The sequence below is a fragment of the Hyperolius riggenbachi genome, chromosome 2 (genome assembly GCF_040937935.1).
Source record: "Hyperolius riggenbachi isolate aHypRig1 chromosome 2, aHypRig1.pri, whole genome shotgun sequence".
In the NCBI taxonomy this organism is placed as follows: Eukaryota; Metazoa; Chordata; class Amphibia; order Anura; family Hyperoliidae; genus Hyperolius; species Hyperolius riggenbachi.
In genome coordinates, this window is record NC_090647.1 from 515,575,272 (window position 1) to 515,592,375 (window position 17,104).

Below are 17,104 nucleotides of genomic sequence, written 5' to 3' on the forward strand. Positions count from 1 at the left end.
GTCTATCCTTCAGATCAGGTGTTATTGTGTGAACACTTGTTATGGGTGGTGATGATGCCGATGTCCACACTTGTTTTATGACCCTTGCAAGGTGGCCTCCAGGCTGTGAGGGTCACCAGGGGTAGGAAAGGGTAAGTGTGAACTCTGGGGGGCCCGTCAAAGTTTTGCTGGGGGGGAGGGGGGCATGATTTGTAATTATGCCCCTGAGGGTTGCCTTCTAAATACTGACAGGATAAGCCCCATTAGAAATGTATTTCTTGAGAAAAAATGTAATGTGTTCAATACTTATTTTTCACACTGATATATATATATATATATATATATATATATATATATATACATACATACTATAGGGATAGGCTCCCACAGTGCCACAGTGTTAACAAGGCAGCCTAAAGTTTTGCACACACACAACGGTTCTCAGCTGGTGTACAGCGCCTCCCGATCACCTCGATGCATCATCAGATGATCTGCTAAGGCAGACCAACTCGGCCGAGGGCCCTGTTCTCTCCCTCTGCCAGCCTTCAGCTCTGTCGGCCCACCTCCCACATCCAGAGTTACAGTTCTCTCCATTAACTTATTATGAAACTGTCACCTAAGGGATTGAGTCCCAATGCCTGCCAGGCAACCTTTGTCCTACGTGTACCCAGCTTCAAGGAAATTCGAGACAAACATAAATAGTGTTCTTTTACTTACCTGGGGCTTCTCCCAGCCCTCATAGTCTTGTAGGTACCTCCAGAGCCGGGACAAGGTCCTCCAGCATCCAAGGCGGAGACACCAAAATGCGCCCCTCCATCCCTCCCACCCCAGCCATCACACACTGATGCATTCTGCACATGTGCACTACATTAAGACTCGTAGTTGTGCATGCACAGAATACTCCCATTCAAGAGAGCGTGATCAAGGAGGTGTGCTGCCGGGTAAGCACATGCACAATACTTGACCACCCCCAGAGTTCAACTAAAAACAATTGGAGCCAGAGCTTTCTGTCATGCTGCCCCTACCCTGTGGAATTCCTCCCCAAACTTTATCAAAACAGCTCCAACCCTGGACCCATTTAAATCAAAACTGAATAGTCACCTGTTTAGTCTGGCATTTATGATCACATAACTTTTCCCCCCATACACATAACTATGTACTGATCTGAGTTTTGGGTCCTACAGGAGAATATCGCTTTACAAATGTTTTGTTGTTGATGTACTTTCAGCACAGTTCATTGGAGGAATGTCAATGTACTCTGTTTTGTGAGAAAAATGTGTTCTACTTTATGGTAGCGCAACAGACAAAGCTGCAATGGACTCTTGTGAATGCGTCAACATGTTATACAATGTCCTTTAACCTTTGCGATCCACTGCAGAAATATGCCAAAGGCACGTTTGTAGAATCATTTTTAGCTGTTACATCTTTCTTCCAAAACTGTCACACATCTATAGCAGTGTCACCCAGTTCCACTAGAAACATGCCTACAGGTCTGACGGACATGTGTGCAATGCTAGAATGGCGGACAGCAGTGACAGATCTATCCCAGGGCTGAGGCTGAAAGTCAGGCAGCTATCAGGTAACAGCAGAGGAGGAGGAGGTTCAGACAGGTTCCTGCCATGCTAACACTGTGACAGCGATCAGATAACAAACAGTACAGAGGAGGAGGAGCAGGTAGCCACCATGTGACAGATCAGGTAACAGCACAGGCTTCTGCTGTATCGTCATTGTCACATTGATCAGGTAACAGTGCAGGGGATGTACAGCCAGGCTACTGTACTGCCACTAAGACACTGATCAGGTAACAGTACATAGAAAGAGGACCAGTTAGTCACTAGGACACTGATCAGGTAACCGTACAGGGGGATACTTAGTCACGCTACTGCTATACTGTCACTGTGACACTGACCAGGTAGCAGTATATGGAATGATCAGTTAGGCTATTGCTGTACTGACACTGTGACACTGATCAGGTAACAGCACAGAGGATGTTCTGTCAGTTAGGTTACTGCTGTACTGTCACCGTGAAAGAGATCAGGTAGCAGTATATGGAATGATCAGTTAGGCTATTGCTGTACTGACACTGTGACACTGATCAGGTAACAGAACAGGGGATGTTCAGTCAGTTAGGCTACTGCTGTACTGACACTGATAAGGTAACAGCACAGGGGATGTTCAGTCAGTTAGGTTACTGCTGTACTGTTGCTGTGCCACAGATCAGGTAGCAGCATAGGGGATGATCAGTCAGTTAGGCTACTGTTATACTGTCACTGTGACACTGATCAGGTAGCAGTATATGGAATGATCAGTTATGCTATTGCTGTACTGACACTGACCAGGTAACAGCACAGAAGATGTTCAGTCAGTTAGGCTACTGCTGTACTGACACTGATAAGGTAACATCACAGATGATATTCAGTCAGTTAGGCTACTGCTGTACTGACACTGATCAGGTAACAGCACAGAGGATGTTCAATCAGTTATGCTACTGCTGTACTGACACTGATAAGGTAACAGCACAGAGGATGTTCAGTTAGGTTACTGCTGTACTGTCGCTGTGACACAGATCAGGTAGCAGCACAGAGGATGTTCAGTCAGTTAGGCTACTGCTGTACTGACACTGATAAGGTAACAGCACAGAGAATGTTCAGTCAGTTCGGTTACTGCTGTACTGTCGCTGTGACACAGATCAGGTAGCAGCACAGGGAATGATCAGTTAGGTTACTGCTGTACTGTCGCTGTGCCACAGACCAGGTAGCAGCACAGGAGAGGATAGGCTAACACTGTGGTGATGATCAGGTAGGGGAGGGAAGGATAGAGATGGTGATGATCAGGTAACAGGTGCAGCTCATCCCTCTCCTCCTCTCAGCACTGTACACAGGAGGGAAGAGGGGGCGGGGTGGGGCCGAACGGATGTGACGTCACCATTCACCTGCTGCTCGGTGGGCTGAGCTGGAGGCAGCGGCACAGTCAGAGACACACATAGAGGATCCCGGAGTGTTGGCTGCATCGCACACATGGCTCTCCCGACTCTGCTGCTGTGCCTGAGCTGCTGCTGCTGGGGTGAGTACCGCACCTGCTGCCACCACCACCACCCATCCCCAGCCTACTGTCACTTCTATTCTATCTCACACTGGGGACTCTCTCCAGCCACCCCGCACCAGGACTGCGGAGATCACAGTGCAGCCACCTCCCATCCACTGCCTGCTGCGGGGCTGCTCATTCTCTTTCAACTTTATTTTTTCCGATATCTGCTTTATACTCCCATAATGTGTGACTTTTTCCAAAGTTTTTAGTTTATCATCTAAAGTTACCTGCATTTTATTAATTTGTGTTGATTTGGTGTACTGTTATTATGATTTTATGCACTTAATTATGTCACTTAACTGGCCCTCCGAGGGGCTCAAAATCTATTCCTTACCATAGTCCTATGCATGTATCCTGTAGTGTATGTATGGTAGACAATTTAGTGGGAAGCCAATGAACTTATCTGTATGCTTTTGGGATGTTGGAGAAAACCAGCGTGTCCGGAGGAAACTCACACAGACACCCTCCATGCAGATAGTGCCCTGGCTGGGATACAAACTGGGGACCCATCGCTGAAAGGCGAGAGTGCCAACCGCCACCGTATATGGCACAATTCATCACAGGACCCCTTGCATCAGTCCTACATGGATGGATTTGATAACTGTTCAAAGCAATATACTATATTAGAAGTGACTGGACCACTAGATCCTGATTACATCTAGTTGGAGAAGCCTGGCCAATGTTTATCCAACAAATGATTGTATCACTGATGACTGGAAATTGTGAAGAAGCCCATTTGTAAACAAGTGATTGTTTCCTCCATCCTTTTTGCAATTGACCTATACAGGAACCCAAAAGATCAGCCGCAGAAGCATATGGTATTTTTCTGGCTGAGTAAGAAATCAATTTATGAGGATCGATCACCCCAAAGTTTTTGTGGATCTGCTCATGTGTACACAGCCTAAGCTGATTGAATTGGCTTCTATGGAAGCTTTGGTCCTAGTCTAGTTCAGGGGACCCAGCAGGGAACAGTTCTCCAGTCACAGCACCCTCTACAACATGAAGCGTTCTGATTGGCTGAATAGTGTGGGTGTACTTTACTGAAAACTAGCAGTTTGAGAGGTTGCTGTACACTCACTCATGTTAGCAGAATATCCCTATAAGGTATCCTGCTGGGTCCCCTGAACTAGACTAGTACTGTTCAAAGCAAATGAAATTGAAACCTACTGACCTGTCCAATCCCCCTTTTCAATTGACCAGAACCTCAAATTCTATCAGAAGTGATTAAGGTTGGAGACAAATTCCAAATCTGGAAGAAACTGATTGTTTAGGTTGAACTGTCCAAGATCACCTAGCAGATGATCAATCTCTACCCAACCACAAATCCTATAACATAGCTATGGCTGGTACCACCTTGTCCCACTCAATCTTGGTTTGAAGCAGCCAATCTCCTTTCTGAAAAACTTCCAGCCACTCCTACCGTAGTTAATCTTACAATCAAATTTTGTAAAATCAATCAAAATTTATTTTATAACCCAGTATCCTGGGTGCAAAAGATAACCAACTGATTTGATTAAATCAACTGAAAAAAAATCTGCTTGTGTGGCCGGGACAGATAACTTTACAATCTGAAGTTAGCATACATTTTAATTGCTGCCTTGTATTCGTTGTACAGTGCTGACATATACGATGCTTTAGAGTATAGAGAGGCTCACATCTGTCCTGGCCCCTGAGGGAGTACAGAGTCTAAATATATATCCTCTTCTTACCTGGTACAAATCATTTCCTGTTAATCTACAACTAAATGGAACAGATATTGAACTGCATTGTGTGCTGTTGTGCTTTTCCCCCTTCAGCCATCCACTGCATGGCACACATGCAAGTTGGGGTACCCTGACCACAGAAAACTTTGTAAAGTTAGCCATGCATACCAGTTATGGGCAGACGTGTCTGATAATATTAAGGTAGCCATATATCAGGTGATTTTTTGTGGTCTGATCAACCTTTTAATTGGATCATTTTATTGGATAAGATGAGAATTGATTGTTCTATTCTGCCTGATCCACAAAAACTGGTCAAATCTACCACTTTAGATGATCAAGCAGAGTGGAAGATGACGGTCGATTACACAGGAATCTGCAGCTTTTCCTGTAGTTTCAATCGACATGGAATTGATTTTTGGATTCAGAATATGAAGGCACATCATTGGTCAGATCGATTAGTGAATCGAATAGATATTGCTTGTAGTGTGTGGGCCATTAGTTGATCAACAGCACTGTAGTTGATTGCCCGGCACTAGTCTACTTTAGGGGAGCCAGCAGGAAAACTCGTAGGGAAATGCATCTATTGTGATTGGATGGACAGCACTCTCTCGACCTGCTGGGCCTCCAAAAGGCTGTAGTAAACTACACCCACACTATTTGGCCAATCACAATACTTTGTGCTGTGATTGGTGAACTGTTATGAGGTTACCTGCTTGGTCCCCTAAAGTAGACTAGCACCGATTGTCCAATAAAGCCGACCAATGCAAAATCATCTGTTTTCCTACCTTTACCCCATACCTGAACCTAGATTACTGTGAGGTGTCTGTAAGGAAGCTGGTAATCATCATGCTATCCGCTATACAATACTTCTGCTAGTTCGACATTTTCCGCTGCCCTGATTGCTTTTGTGCTTTGAATCAAATTGTACATAATTCAGGCATAAAGATTGACATTGGCCAGGTGTAATTGTTATATAAGTAAACCAGTTTGCAGTTTATGGTCCGTGGATTTGGTCGTACACCTAATCTCTTGTCTTTCTCTAATGCTGCTCTGAGTCAGTTGTGCAGCCGCTCACATGCTGGGCAGTTTGTGCAGTGATTCACCTCCTTTGACCAGCAGTCATTCCTACATAGTTTTTTAATATGTGTGCTAAATCATTTTTTACATGGTCGTGTAATGTGTTAATCTGTGAAGTGTGTACATAACCCTGTGCTGGTGCTTTGTAGCTGTTTAGCATTGTTGTTACTGGTTTTATATATTTCGGTGCTTTCCTATTGTTTACTCTGAGTAGACCTTCTTGTTTTTTTGCACGGAAAGGTTTTCAATCTTTCTGCTGCTTTGTATTGTTGCCGTTGGGCTTTTGTGGGTAATTTTTTTACTGGCTTTGACTGTCTGTAACTTTTTGATTCTGGATGGAGAAGCTGGAGGCAGAGAGGATTGTTGTGTTTATTATGTGTGCATTAATTTGCCTCTTTGCTTTGAACACATTGTTGGTGTAGGATGCCTGTTTGATGTTTATCTGCCAAAGCTGATGTAGAAGCAGTTCTTGTAAAGCCAGTTGTATCCCAACTTTGTTTCCCTGAAAGTTCATCACCCCTCCTATGTCCATGTGCTTTCCCTCTATCTCTTTCTCATCAGTAGAGATGGGGGTTGCACTGGGGGGATGGTGGGCTCAGACCTGATCCTATTAAACAATAAAGAAGAGGATCTTCACAAGGAGGGTGGAAGGGGGGCGCAGGCCTGAGTCCTTTACTCCTTTCTGTTGACTCTGGAGGAGGGGTAGATGGTACTGATTGTCTCAGAAATAAATTAAATTCCTCTTTGAATCATGTTAGTGGTATTACCATCGTTTTTGTCTTTGTCCGTGTGAGACAGCCGCACGTTTACTGTGTGTAAAGTGTCAATAAAGCTGTGACTGTCAAAGGTGTCGATAAAGTTGTGTGAACAATCGCTGAATTGGAAAAGTTAGAGGCTGATTCTTATTAACTGTAGGCAGATGGGCATCTTTTGATGGTCTTTGTTTGAATGAATATGTAGAGCCATTGATGAATTGGTTGTCTAGTTCTATACATGCTGTTTACTTGCGTTCCAGTAAAAGTGAGACCCGAGATTCGACCTGTCAATGCTTCCCATGTTCAGTTAGGCCCCTTTCACACTGGAGATCTCAAAAATGCGGCGTCGATTTTCATAGTAAAACGCTTTTTTTTTTTCGTTATGCATTTTCAAGATTTTGGAGCGATTGCGATTATCGCTTTTTAACATTGCGATCGCTCAGAAATCGCAAAAAGCGATGTATGCTTCACGTTTACCGTGAATCGCCAGTGAGATCACTGCCATATACGTTACACCATCGCTTTTAAAAGCGCTAGCAATCGCCAGCGATTAGCAGTGAAAGCCTGCTAATCACCCCAGTGTGAATGGGCCCTTACTGGGCTGATCTGGAGCATCAGCCAGGTCATTTTAATGTACGACCAACACGAGGAACCAGACGGCATGTTGTTTTCAGGACCGTTATGTACACATTTGCGGACTAGTTAAATGACCAACTAATTTTAAATACTGCACGCACACACCATGTCCGTATTTAAAAAAAAAAAAAAAAAAAAAAAAAAAAAATATCCTCCTCTAATCAGTCTCTTGTCTAGTCAATGCCACACATACACGTGCCAAACCTATCGTCCAACAGACACAAGTTTGGAGGATAGTTGGGTGGTAGTGTTTTTTTTTTTTTTTATTTTTTTTTTTTTCTTCCTCCATCTGTGTACTAGCCTATGCCCTAATACTCATGTACCTAAAGGCCTTTTTCTCCACTTGCATTTACTGCATGCAGATTCGCAAGACAATACAAGTAAATAGGTCTGTTTCCATGACAGGAGAAATTTGCTACACCCTGCCTCTGTAACCATTTTAAGCGTTTTGCGTTAATGCGTACACGTTTACGCATGCGGAAGTCAATAGTAACAAATGTCCACAGTAAAATAAAAAAGAAATTAGCGTACGCATGAAAATTTGCATGGAAAAACAGCATGCAAATGCACACGAATTCGCATGTGCATGCAAATCCATAGTTAGGTGTGTGTTTTTTTTTTTTTTTTTTTTGTTCCATGCAGATTTGCCTAGGAATAGTGGAAACGGGCCCTAAGGGCCCATTCACTCTTGGGCGATTTAGCGGGCAAGTCCTGCTAATCACCAAAGCACTATCGCTTTTTAAAGAGACCCTGTACTGAAAAAAAAAAAGTCCCCTGGGGGTTACTTACCTCAGGAGAGGGAAGCCTTACGGTCCCAATGAGGCTCCCCCCCTCCCCTGTAGCTGCAGGCAATCCAGTGCTGGCTCCCCCGAAAGTCTCCTGCAATCCTCGCTTGACAAGCGCTGATAAGCACTGATTTATTTACCTTCACTGGCTTCAGCAGGTGGCGCTGTTGTGGCTCTCAGCATGGAAATAGCTGATCTCTGTCGGGTCCGCTCTACTACGCAGGCGCAAGAGACTTGCGCCTGCGCAGTAGAGCAGCCCGACAGCGATCGGCTGTTTCCGCCTATCTCCAAGCGAAGAGCCGATACTGCGCTGGGACCGAGAATGTAAATATTTACATCCCTGTTGTTCGGAGGGGCTCAGCGAGACCGCCGTGGGATGGAGGAGGACGGGGGATGCCTCGATAGGATCTGGAGGCTTCCCCCACCCGAGGTGAGTACCCCCCAGAGGAACTTTTTTTCGTTACAGGTTTTCTTTAAAGCGATAGTGCTATTCTAACCTATGGCACTGTTCTCACTGCCATGATTGGCGCCTGTTGCGGGCGTTTGGTACTTGGTGCCAATCGCAAAATGCGTTACCTGCAGCAGTTTTGCTCCAATTCTGGACAATCATGGTACAGCGCTTAGTAAACCACTGATGGCTCTGAATCGCAGAAGTATCCAGTGATATTTTTTTTTTTACCGCGCTAATTGTGGTAAAATTACTTGCGGAAAATGCTAGCGCTAAGCGCTAGCATTTTGCGACTTCAGCTGTGATGGGGCCGTAATCATAGGCAGAGGATTTTTCTAAAGTGAGTCACAACCCATTTTACGGTGGTTTGTTTTTTGTGATACCAATTATTAGCCTTCTGAATGAGGGTCCTGTGCCCATTTCCTGTTCAGCCCTCCCTAATTTCAGGTCCTGTGTAGCCAATCATTCACAGAAAGTGGGATTTTACGCTCCAGTCTGGTTCGCAGCCGCCCATGTGTGAAGTATTGGTGCTTCCTCCTGGCTGTTGATGTAATCTCAGCACGCCAGGATAGAGTTCCCCGTTATTACTGAAGCATGGTTTGTCATTGTAAACAGACAGATGCTGCATGTAGGCTTAATCACCGTTTCAAGCAGCGTGTTTTGTTTTATAGCACACGGTGCGCGTGTCATGAATGCTCGTAAAAATGACTGACTTTATGATGGCAGCAGATTTGGCTGTTTGGAAGACTGGCATAAATATTGTCAACGTGCTCAGTACCTGTCGTTTTCTCTGATTGCGTGCGGATCACTGTCCAGTGCGACAGGAAGTGATAAAGGTCCAGTCATACAATTCTGCATGAGCGCTCGCTTTTGTTACTGCAGAAGCTGAGGAAAAATCACACACTTAAGTCAGAGGCGGCCGATGACGGCCTCAACCGATAATCAGTTTCGTGTATGGAAGCTGGCAACCCCTGAGCGATCTGCAGAGTCGGATCTACTCAACCCTAGCGACAATGATTCCAGCCTGGTCGATTGTCTCAACCTAGCACAAGCTGAGGGTATGGCTCTCCTACTCATCCCTCCCGATACGTGCTACTCCATCGTTTGCTGTACTGTTGCAGAGTTCTCCCCAGAATTTTTTTCCAGCCGGGTGGCATGAAAAAGTAGCCGGGTGGGGCGAGATGAGAGAATGCAGGGCCGATGCTTCTCTGCACAACTCTGCTTATAGCAGAGAAGGTGAGCCAATGACAGCCTGGTGCTCATCAAAACTAACCGGGTGGAGCACCCCACTAAAAGAGCCTGGGGAGAACACTGCTGTTGGCCCCTTCTCCTCTCCATAGCAACAGAATGTGTCGTTGGCCTACAGGCTAACGATACGTCAGTACAAAAGTCGACCCTGAACTTCTGCCAGAGACATGGTTACAATCCCTGCAGGCGATAGTACTCATATGCAGGGCTGTGGAGTCGGTACAAACATCATCCGAGTTTATGGCACCTCTGACTCAAGGTACCCAAATATTGCTCTGACACCTCCCCACAGCCCTGCTTGTACCTGTGTATGAGGCGGAGCTCACATTTCTAGTAATGATTGTTTCGGGCAGAACTTCACCGTATAGAGAAGATACTGGCCTCTCTGCCAAGCACCATGTTCTGCTCTATGGCGAGGGGAGCAAGCTGTCATTGCCTGCGGTGGTATGTAACCATAGCGATGTGGCATGGTTTTCCAGCATACCTGATGGGTACCAAGTTGTTGACGGTCATTGGATTACTCCGGTACACAGTAGGAAAAGATGCCTGAAATAATTATGACCGAACTTTTTAGAGACTTTGAAAGTTCACAGTGGGAGCTGCTTTGTAGCAGTGGAGGGAAAAAGTCCCATGACTGTTATGCCCCTGTTGCATCTTATGCAGACAATGAAAAGTGTGCTTCACTGCTACATGCATTATGCTGTAGCGGATGCTCCACGTTACACTGCCTCACGCTAGATGTAGTCTAGGTTGCATCACTGCAGAGGGAGTACACAATTGCCCCATATGTGGAGAGGCTAATCCACCTCAAAGACATGGATCCTGAGCCTGTACTGTCTGAGTGCCCACAGCCTGGAGATAGACAGGCAGGGCAGCACAGAAAGACATGGAAGCCCCGGGAGGAGAGACTGTGCAGACAATGTGAACAGGGGGTCTTGGAGGACTCTCTTCCTTCTACGCTGCAGCAAATATGCACCTGTGAGGACTGCCCACTTCCAGAGACTCTCCGCCCACATCCCAGATTTCACTTCCACAGATGGGAGGAAACTCTTCATCCTACTGGGAGAAGAGGAAGCAACCGTGCAAATAGCGGCACGATACGTCACTACCTGCCACCAACTGAGAGGAACATGCATACAGGTGCCCATACATTCGTCAGATTAGCAGCAGATAGATAAGAACTCCATCCGATGATCTATCTGATGCGTTTTTAGAACATTTTTTACTAGGATAGAATTCCAATAGATTTCAGCTTGGAATCTATTGAAATTCGATCTGATGGCATTTTTTTGCCATCAGATTTCCATTAGGGCCAATGCAAAATGATAAGCAATCTCATCAGATCGACCTACATTTTCCACCCTGCCAGTTCGATGGAAATCCATCGAAATCGGTCGATTGGCCAACCGATTTGCAATCGATCAATCGATTTTGATCGGTCGGCCAGAAAATCGGCAGAGTGTATGGGCCCCTTACCCCACAGACTGTATGCCCCCTATACCCTCCTCACCCTTATGAAGTATATATCCTAGCCCAATTTCCTTCATACCCTCCCCTTAAGCCCAATCTACACGATGCGATTCTTTGTACGATTCAATTACGATTCTATTTACGATCCGATTAAATCCTACATGTCCGATCGGGATTCAATTCGATTTGCCATTGCAAAACAATGGCGAATTGAATTGAATCAAATCCCAATCAGATATGTCTGATTTAATTGGATCGTAAATAGAATTGTAATGGAATCTCACAAAGAATCGTATCGTGTAGATTGGGTTTTAAAGGGAACCTTAACTGAGAGGGATATGGATGTTTCATTTTCAACAATACCAGTTGCTTGTCCGTTCTGATCTCTTTGGCTGCAGTAGTGGCTGAATCACACACCTGAAACAAGCATGCAGCTAATCCAGTCTGACTTCAGTCAGAGCACCTGATCTGCATGCTTGTTCAGGGGCTGTGGCTAAAAGTATTAGAGACACAGGATCAGCAGGAGAGTCTGGCAACTGGTATTATTTAAAAAGGGAAAAATCCATATCCTTCTCAGTTTAGGTTCCCTTTAATCCCACAACCACCCCCTCCCATGCTAATGTTAATGTTTTGCTTTGGAAATGCTAAATGTATTTGGTCCTGCTAATAAAGCTTTTGGACTTGCAATTGCAGTGCATTACTTTTTAGCCTTGCGCTGAAGGGTTTAACTGCATGTGTGCTTTAGCTAATAATTGGACTTATATAAACACCCTCAGTGTTCTCCCCAGAATTTTTTTTTTCCAGCTGGATGGCATGAAAAAGTAGCCGGGTGGTGCGAGATGAGAGAATGCAGGGCTGCTGGTTCTGAGCACATCTCTGCTTACAGCAGGGGTCTCAAACTCAATTTACCTGGGGGCCGCAGGAGGCAAAGTCAGGATGAGGCTGGGCCGCATAAGGAATTTCACAATCACGGCACATCGCCGCCCCTGCCCGCCCCTCTCACTCTTCCTTCACAGAAAGGGGCCGGGGAGAGGCGGCGATTGACATCAGGAAGGGCAGAGCTGAAGCTGAAAGCTCTGACCCTTCCAGGAAATGCCGGCGGATTGCCCCCCGGGCGATTTGGGGGCTCTGCAGCCCTCGTTTAGTGGCGGGGATTCGGCGGATTACTTGGGAGCACTGAAGCGAACTATAAGGAAGCTTTTGCAGGCGAGGGCCACAAAACATTGTATCGAGGGCCGCAAATGGCCCACGGGCCGCGAGTTTGAGACCCCTGGCTTACAGCATAGGAAGAGGTGAGCTGAAAACTGCCGGTTGTTTACCAAACTACCGGCTAAAAGAGCCTGGGGAGAACAATGACCCTATTTGCATTAAAGGTGCACAAATGAGACATTTATAAACTTCCACTTTGCAGGAAGTGGCTAAATTGCATGTGTACAGCTGGCCATACAGTCAATGGCCTAGCTAAGGAGTTGTGGGCCCTGGTGCAAGTTTTACAATGGGACCCCCCAAGCACTCTATACATAGCAATTGATACAGCGCACCAAAACCTGCCAATGGCAACTACAGTGTCAGAGGTGCAAGAAGGGGATGGGGAACAGTTTATTAATGTTTGACACTATTCAAAGCATCTATAGAAGTGATTATTATGAGCACAGGACTAATAGAGAGCTAATACTGTGGTTGAGGGAGGGCCCCTCTGGCCCAAGGGCCCCGATGCGGTTGCTACCTCTACGCCCCTGCATACAGTTATAGATTTCCACCCAACATTCCAAAACAATCAACTCATTTCTGAAAAGAATTGATTCCTACCATACACTTCACATCAATTCCCAATAGATTCCAGCAGGGAAACTCATCGAAATGCAGAGTAGCACTTTTGGAACCAGTGCAAAGCTATAGGTCTTTGATCTACCAATGCTCTCCCTCCACCCCTGATTGACCTACATTTTCCGTCCAATTACTACTGTTGTCTCCCAGCCATCATCTATTGAGGTGTGGTCTGGTGTTAGTTGTGGAATTTCCGAAGATATGCTGTTTGTCAAAACAGTGGGTTACCTTTACTGACTGCTGTACATAGTTTTCATGCAAGCTTTCTAAACTTCTTCTCTAGGCACGATACAGAATGTCTTCGGATCTCCTGCCATGAGCAATGACCAATCACAGATTCTATGTTTTACTTGCAGGGCAAACCTGCGCTGCATTACCCTATTTTACTGCAAGGGTCTGCAAAAGTAGACGTTCGCATCTACTGTGGAACACAGTAACCAAGCAAACCAAAACCACAAGGAAAGTATAGGGGACTAAAAGGGACTGAAAAGCCCTCTTGGTTTCGGGTTACCCCGAGCTGCTTGGCTACTGTGTTGTACTGGTCCAAGCCCTATCCCATAGAGCCATATCAATCCCTGATATGCACTGAGGAGGACCAAAAGTCCGAAACAGGCTGTCTGCATGTGGGGTTGATGTGGTTCTGTAAAATTTATAACCTATAGGCTTGCTAGACACCAGCGGTTCTGGATGCAGGCTTGGCTTAAAGAGACTCTGAAGCGAGAATAAATCTCGCTTCAGAGCTCATAGTTAGCAGGGGCATGTGTGCCCCTGCTAAACCGCCGCTAAATGGGGGTCCCTTCACCCCCAAACCCATCCCCGCAAACCTTGGTCGTAGAATTGGTCGTTCCTGGAGGCAGGGCTAACGGCTGCAGCCCTGCCTCCAGTCGCGTCTATCAGCGGCGCATCGCCGCCTCTCCGCCTCTCCCCCGCCCCTCTCAGTGAAGGAAGACTGAGAGGGGCGGGGGAGAGGCGGAGATACGCGCTGACAGACGCGCTTGGGGCAGGGCTGCGGCGGTTACCCCTGCCCCAACCAGGAAGAGGGGATGCGCTGCACGGAGGGGGATTTGGGGGTGAAAGGACCCCCCGCTTCAGACTCTCTTTAAGGGGCATAAACGGATAATTTTCATATTCAGTAGTGGTGCATTGTGGGTAACCACAGATGTTCACTTAAAGCTGAATTATCGCAAATTCCTTCTGTTTTAAAGGACTTACGAGGCCAAGAATAGAAAAAAAATTAAAGTTAGCTACCTGCATCAGCTTGTAAGGCACGGAGGACGCCGTCCGCGTCCTCCGTGCCAGTCCGCCGGGTCCCTGCTGCTCAATAGCCCCCCGACCGCGCGACCCGGGTCGGGCTCTCCAGCCTGTACAAAGATGGCCGCCGGAGCTGGCCGCGGCTACGCAGTCCACATAGCCGCGATTGCGGCTGCGCAGCTCTAAGGCCAACCCCCTGATCCACGTAACAGGCCTTTTCCTGTAGCGTGGATCGGGGGGGGGGTTGGCCTTAGAGCTGCGCAGCCGCACTCGCGGCTATGCGGACTGAGCAGCCGCGGCCAGCTCCGGCGGCCATCTTTGTACAGGCTGGAGAGCCCGACCCGGGCCGCGTGGTTGGGGACCGTTCGGGGGGGCTATTGAGCGGCGGGGACCCGTCAGAATGGCACGGAGGGCGCGGACGGCGTCCTCCGTGCCTTACAAGCTGATGCAGGTAGCTAACTTTTTTTATTTTTTTATTTTTTCTATTCTTGGCCTCGTAAGTCCTTTAAGAAGGCAAACCACACTAAACATCTATTGTGCATCATTGTGGTGCGCCAGAAGTATCTGATCCAACGCAAGGGCAACAGCGTGTTACTGCAAGCACTGCGCTTGAACGCACGATGCTTGGGTATAATGGAAGTCTATGGGCGACGCACTATGTGTAAATGACGGAACACAGTGCGTATGTGTGGGCCGATGGGACAGTGACGTACTTCCTGTCTATCATAGTGGCATCTTAGGCAATTGCCCTGGCACCCCTCAGTGCTTACCAGCTGCCCCCCCCCCCCCCCCCCCCCCCAATTCCCCCAGGGATCCCACTGAAATGTATAGTGTTCCCAGGGCACTTGCAAAGTTTTCAGCAGCATAGCCACTCACCTGTCCTGGCTGGTGCAGTACTCTATTAGTCCATGTGTTCATCCTCGCTGGCCGCATCTTCTCAGTTCTGGAGGAGGGGTGCCCTTGTGAGGATGAAGACCGGAATGGATGGACTAGTGGAGGAGCGTACCAGCCGAGACAGGTGTATCTCTGTGTTGTTGCCAAACTTTGTAGGGAACCGCTATAAAGTTGGGGAAGACCGGGGCAAGTTTGTGGAGGCTGTACAAAAATTGTTCGACTCCGACTCCTCAGTTTATGAAACCACTGACTCCAACTCCAGGTACCCCCAAATTGCTCCGACTCCTTAGTCTAATACTTCCCGGGGCTGTGGAGTTGGTACAAAAATCATCTGACTCCTCAGTTTATTGAAACTCCAACTCCAGGTACCCAAAATTTGCTCCAACTCTGACTCCTCTACTCTACATCCCTGCATCAGGAGGACTCTGGGAGTTGGTGGGGAAATTTGACACCACTGTTGGGGCGTTCATTTTGCCCAGGGACCCCACTGTCACTGGCCCTGGTTATTCTAGTAAGATAAAATCATCTTTTTGTTCTTTACAGTTTCCTGGTCTGATATCATGTTTTTGCACGACGAATGGGATGACATAGTATAAGTTTGTTTATTGAAGGCTCAGTTGGGAGGTGCACTGTGGCCTACTCTTCGCAAGTGGTTGTCCTCTCCAACCAATCTCTTTGAAAGCCACAAACCGGTTTTCTTTTGAACCTGTGCGGGTTTGTGTATACAGCTCACAGCTTTTCTACCAGCGTTTGTGAGTGACATAGTCCACCCCGCTGCTGGTGACTGGAGGCCGTAGAGATCTCACGTTGTGAAACAGTCAGCGGGAAAGGTGATCTCACCCCATGTCATACAATCTGCCAGCGCCCTTTGTACTCTCGTAGCTGAACTTATCTTCCAGTGAGTGGGTATCTGTTGACTTTCAATTGGCAACACACTGTTCTGTGCTGACAATTCTCCATGCCTGCTTCTTATCTGCACCGCTCTGATGTCATCCCAGAAACAAATGTACTGTCTGCTTATTTATACATCACGTCCACTCCTTTTTATAGTGTCTGCCAAGAATGTCGAGAGCGGCCCTCTTCTGAAGGGATGTTCCTGGCAGAAACTGGACAGGATAGTAAAGTATCTTCAGATGCAAATGAGATGATCTCCTGTTTTACACCCACAGCTTCTGTCAGACAATATGGCTGCAGTGGTGTGTGTGTGACCAGGAAGCTGCAATTCAATGCCCTGTCAACAATGGTGTCTTCAGGGAAGTTCACACTTCGAGTGATTCCTGGCATTTACTTTACAGCTCGAGCAAAATGCTAGAACAAAATAAACTCCATTGTTCCCCGTGAGTTTGCACTACAAGCTTGGCATTAACTGAACTTGATGAAAATTCTGCTGCAGGCATTTTGCTGGCACCTGCTAGTGATTGGCCCATTCTAGTAGTCCGTAGCAACCATGTTTCCAGAAAAATAAGATGGTGTCTTATATAAATTTTTGCTCCAGAAGATGTGCTAGGGCTTGTTTTCAGGGGATGTCTTCTATTTCTCTGAACGCAGAAGTTCCCGTGCTGTGTGTCTCCCTGTCTTTCTTTTCCACTGTGCCGACTCTTCCTTTGCTGGCTCCACCTCTTGTGTCCTCCCTGTCTTTGGCTGTGTCAGCATTTTCCTCCTGATGTCCCCCTGCATCCTCCTCCCTTCTCCCAGCTCCATGCTGCACTGTCCCCGAGCTTCAGCCTATCGACAAAAAGTATGGCAACTTGTGTTTCTCCTGGAGCCAATAGCTTTGCGGGCGGGACCATGGCTCCGTTATTGGGCCAATCACTGAACTTGCTGAGTAGCAGCGGAGCCATGTTCCCATCTGAGTCCATCGGCTCCAGTAATCACACAAGTTGCCAAACTTTTTCCATTTACTGCTGCCTGGGCTTACTTTTTGGGGTAGGGTTTATATTTCGT

At 46.9% G+C, this 17,104-nt stretch overlaps 1 protein-coding gene across 2 annotated transcripts in view; it reads left to right on the top strand.

Annotated features, from left to right (window-relative positions):
• The first annotated feature begins 2,930 nt into the window (after positions 1-2,930).
• The window catches only part of CXADR (CXADR Ig-like cell adhesion molecule), a 111,858-nt gene continuing 97,684 nt past the window's right edge, over positions 2,931-17,104 (top strand). For both annotated transcript variants that reach the window (XM_068270566.1, XM_068270565.1), the window contains exon 1: positions 2,931-3,042. In XM_068270566.1, the coding sequence (XP_068126667.1) occupies positions 2,997-3,042 (46 nt within the window). In that variant the 5' untranslated portion in view covers positions 2,931-2,996. The remainder of the gene's footprint in view (positions 3,043-17,104) is intronic.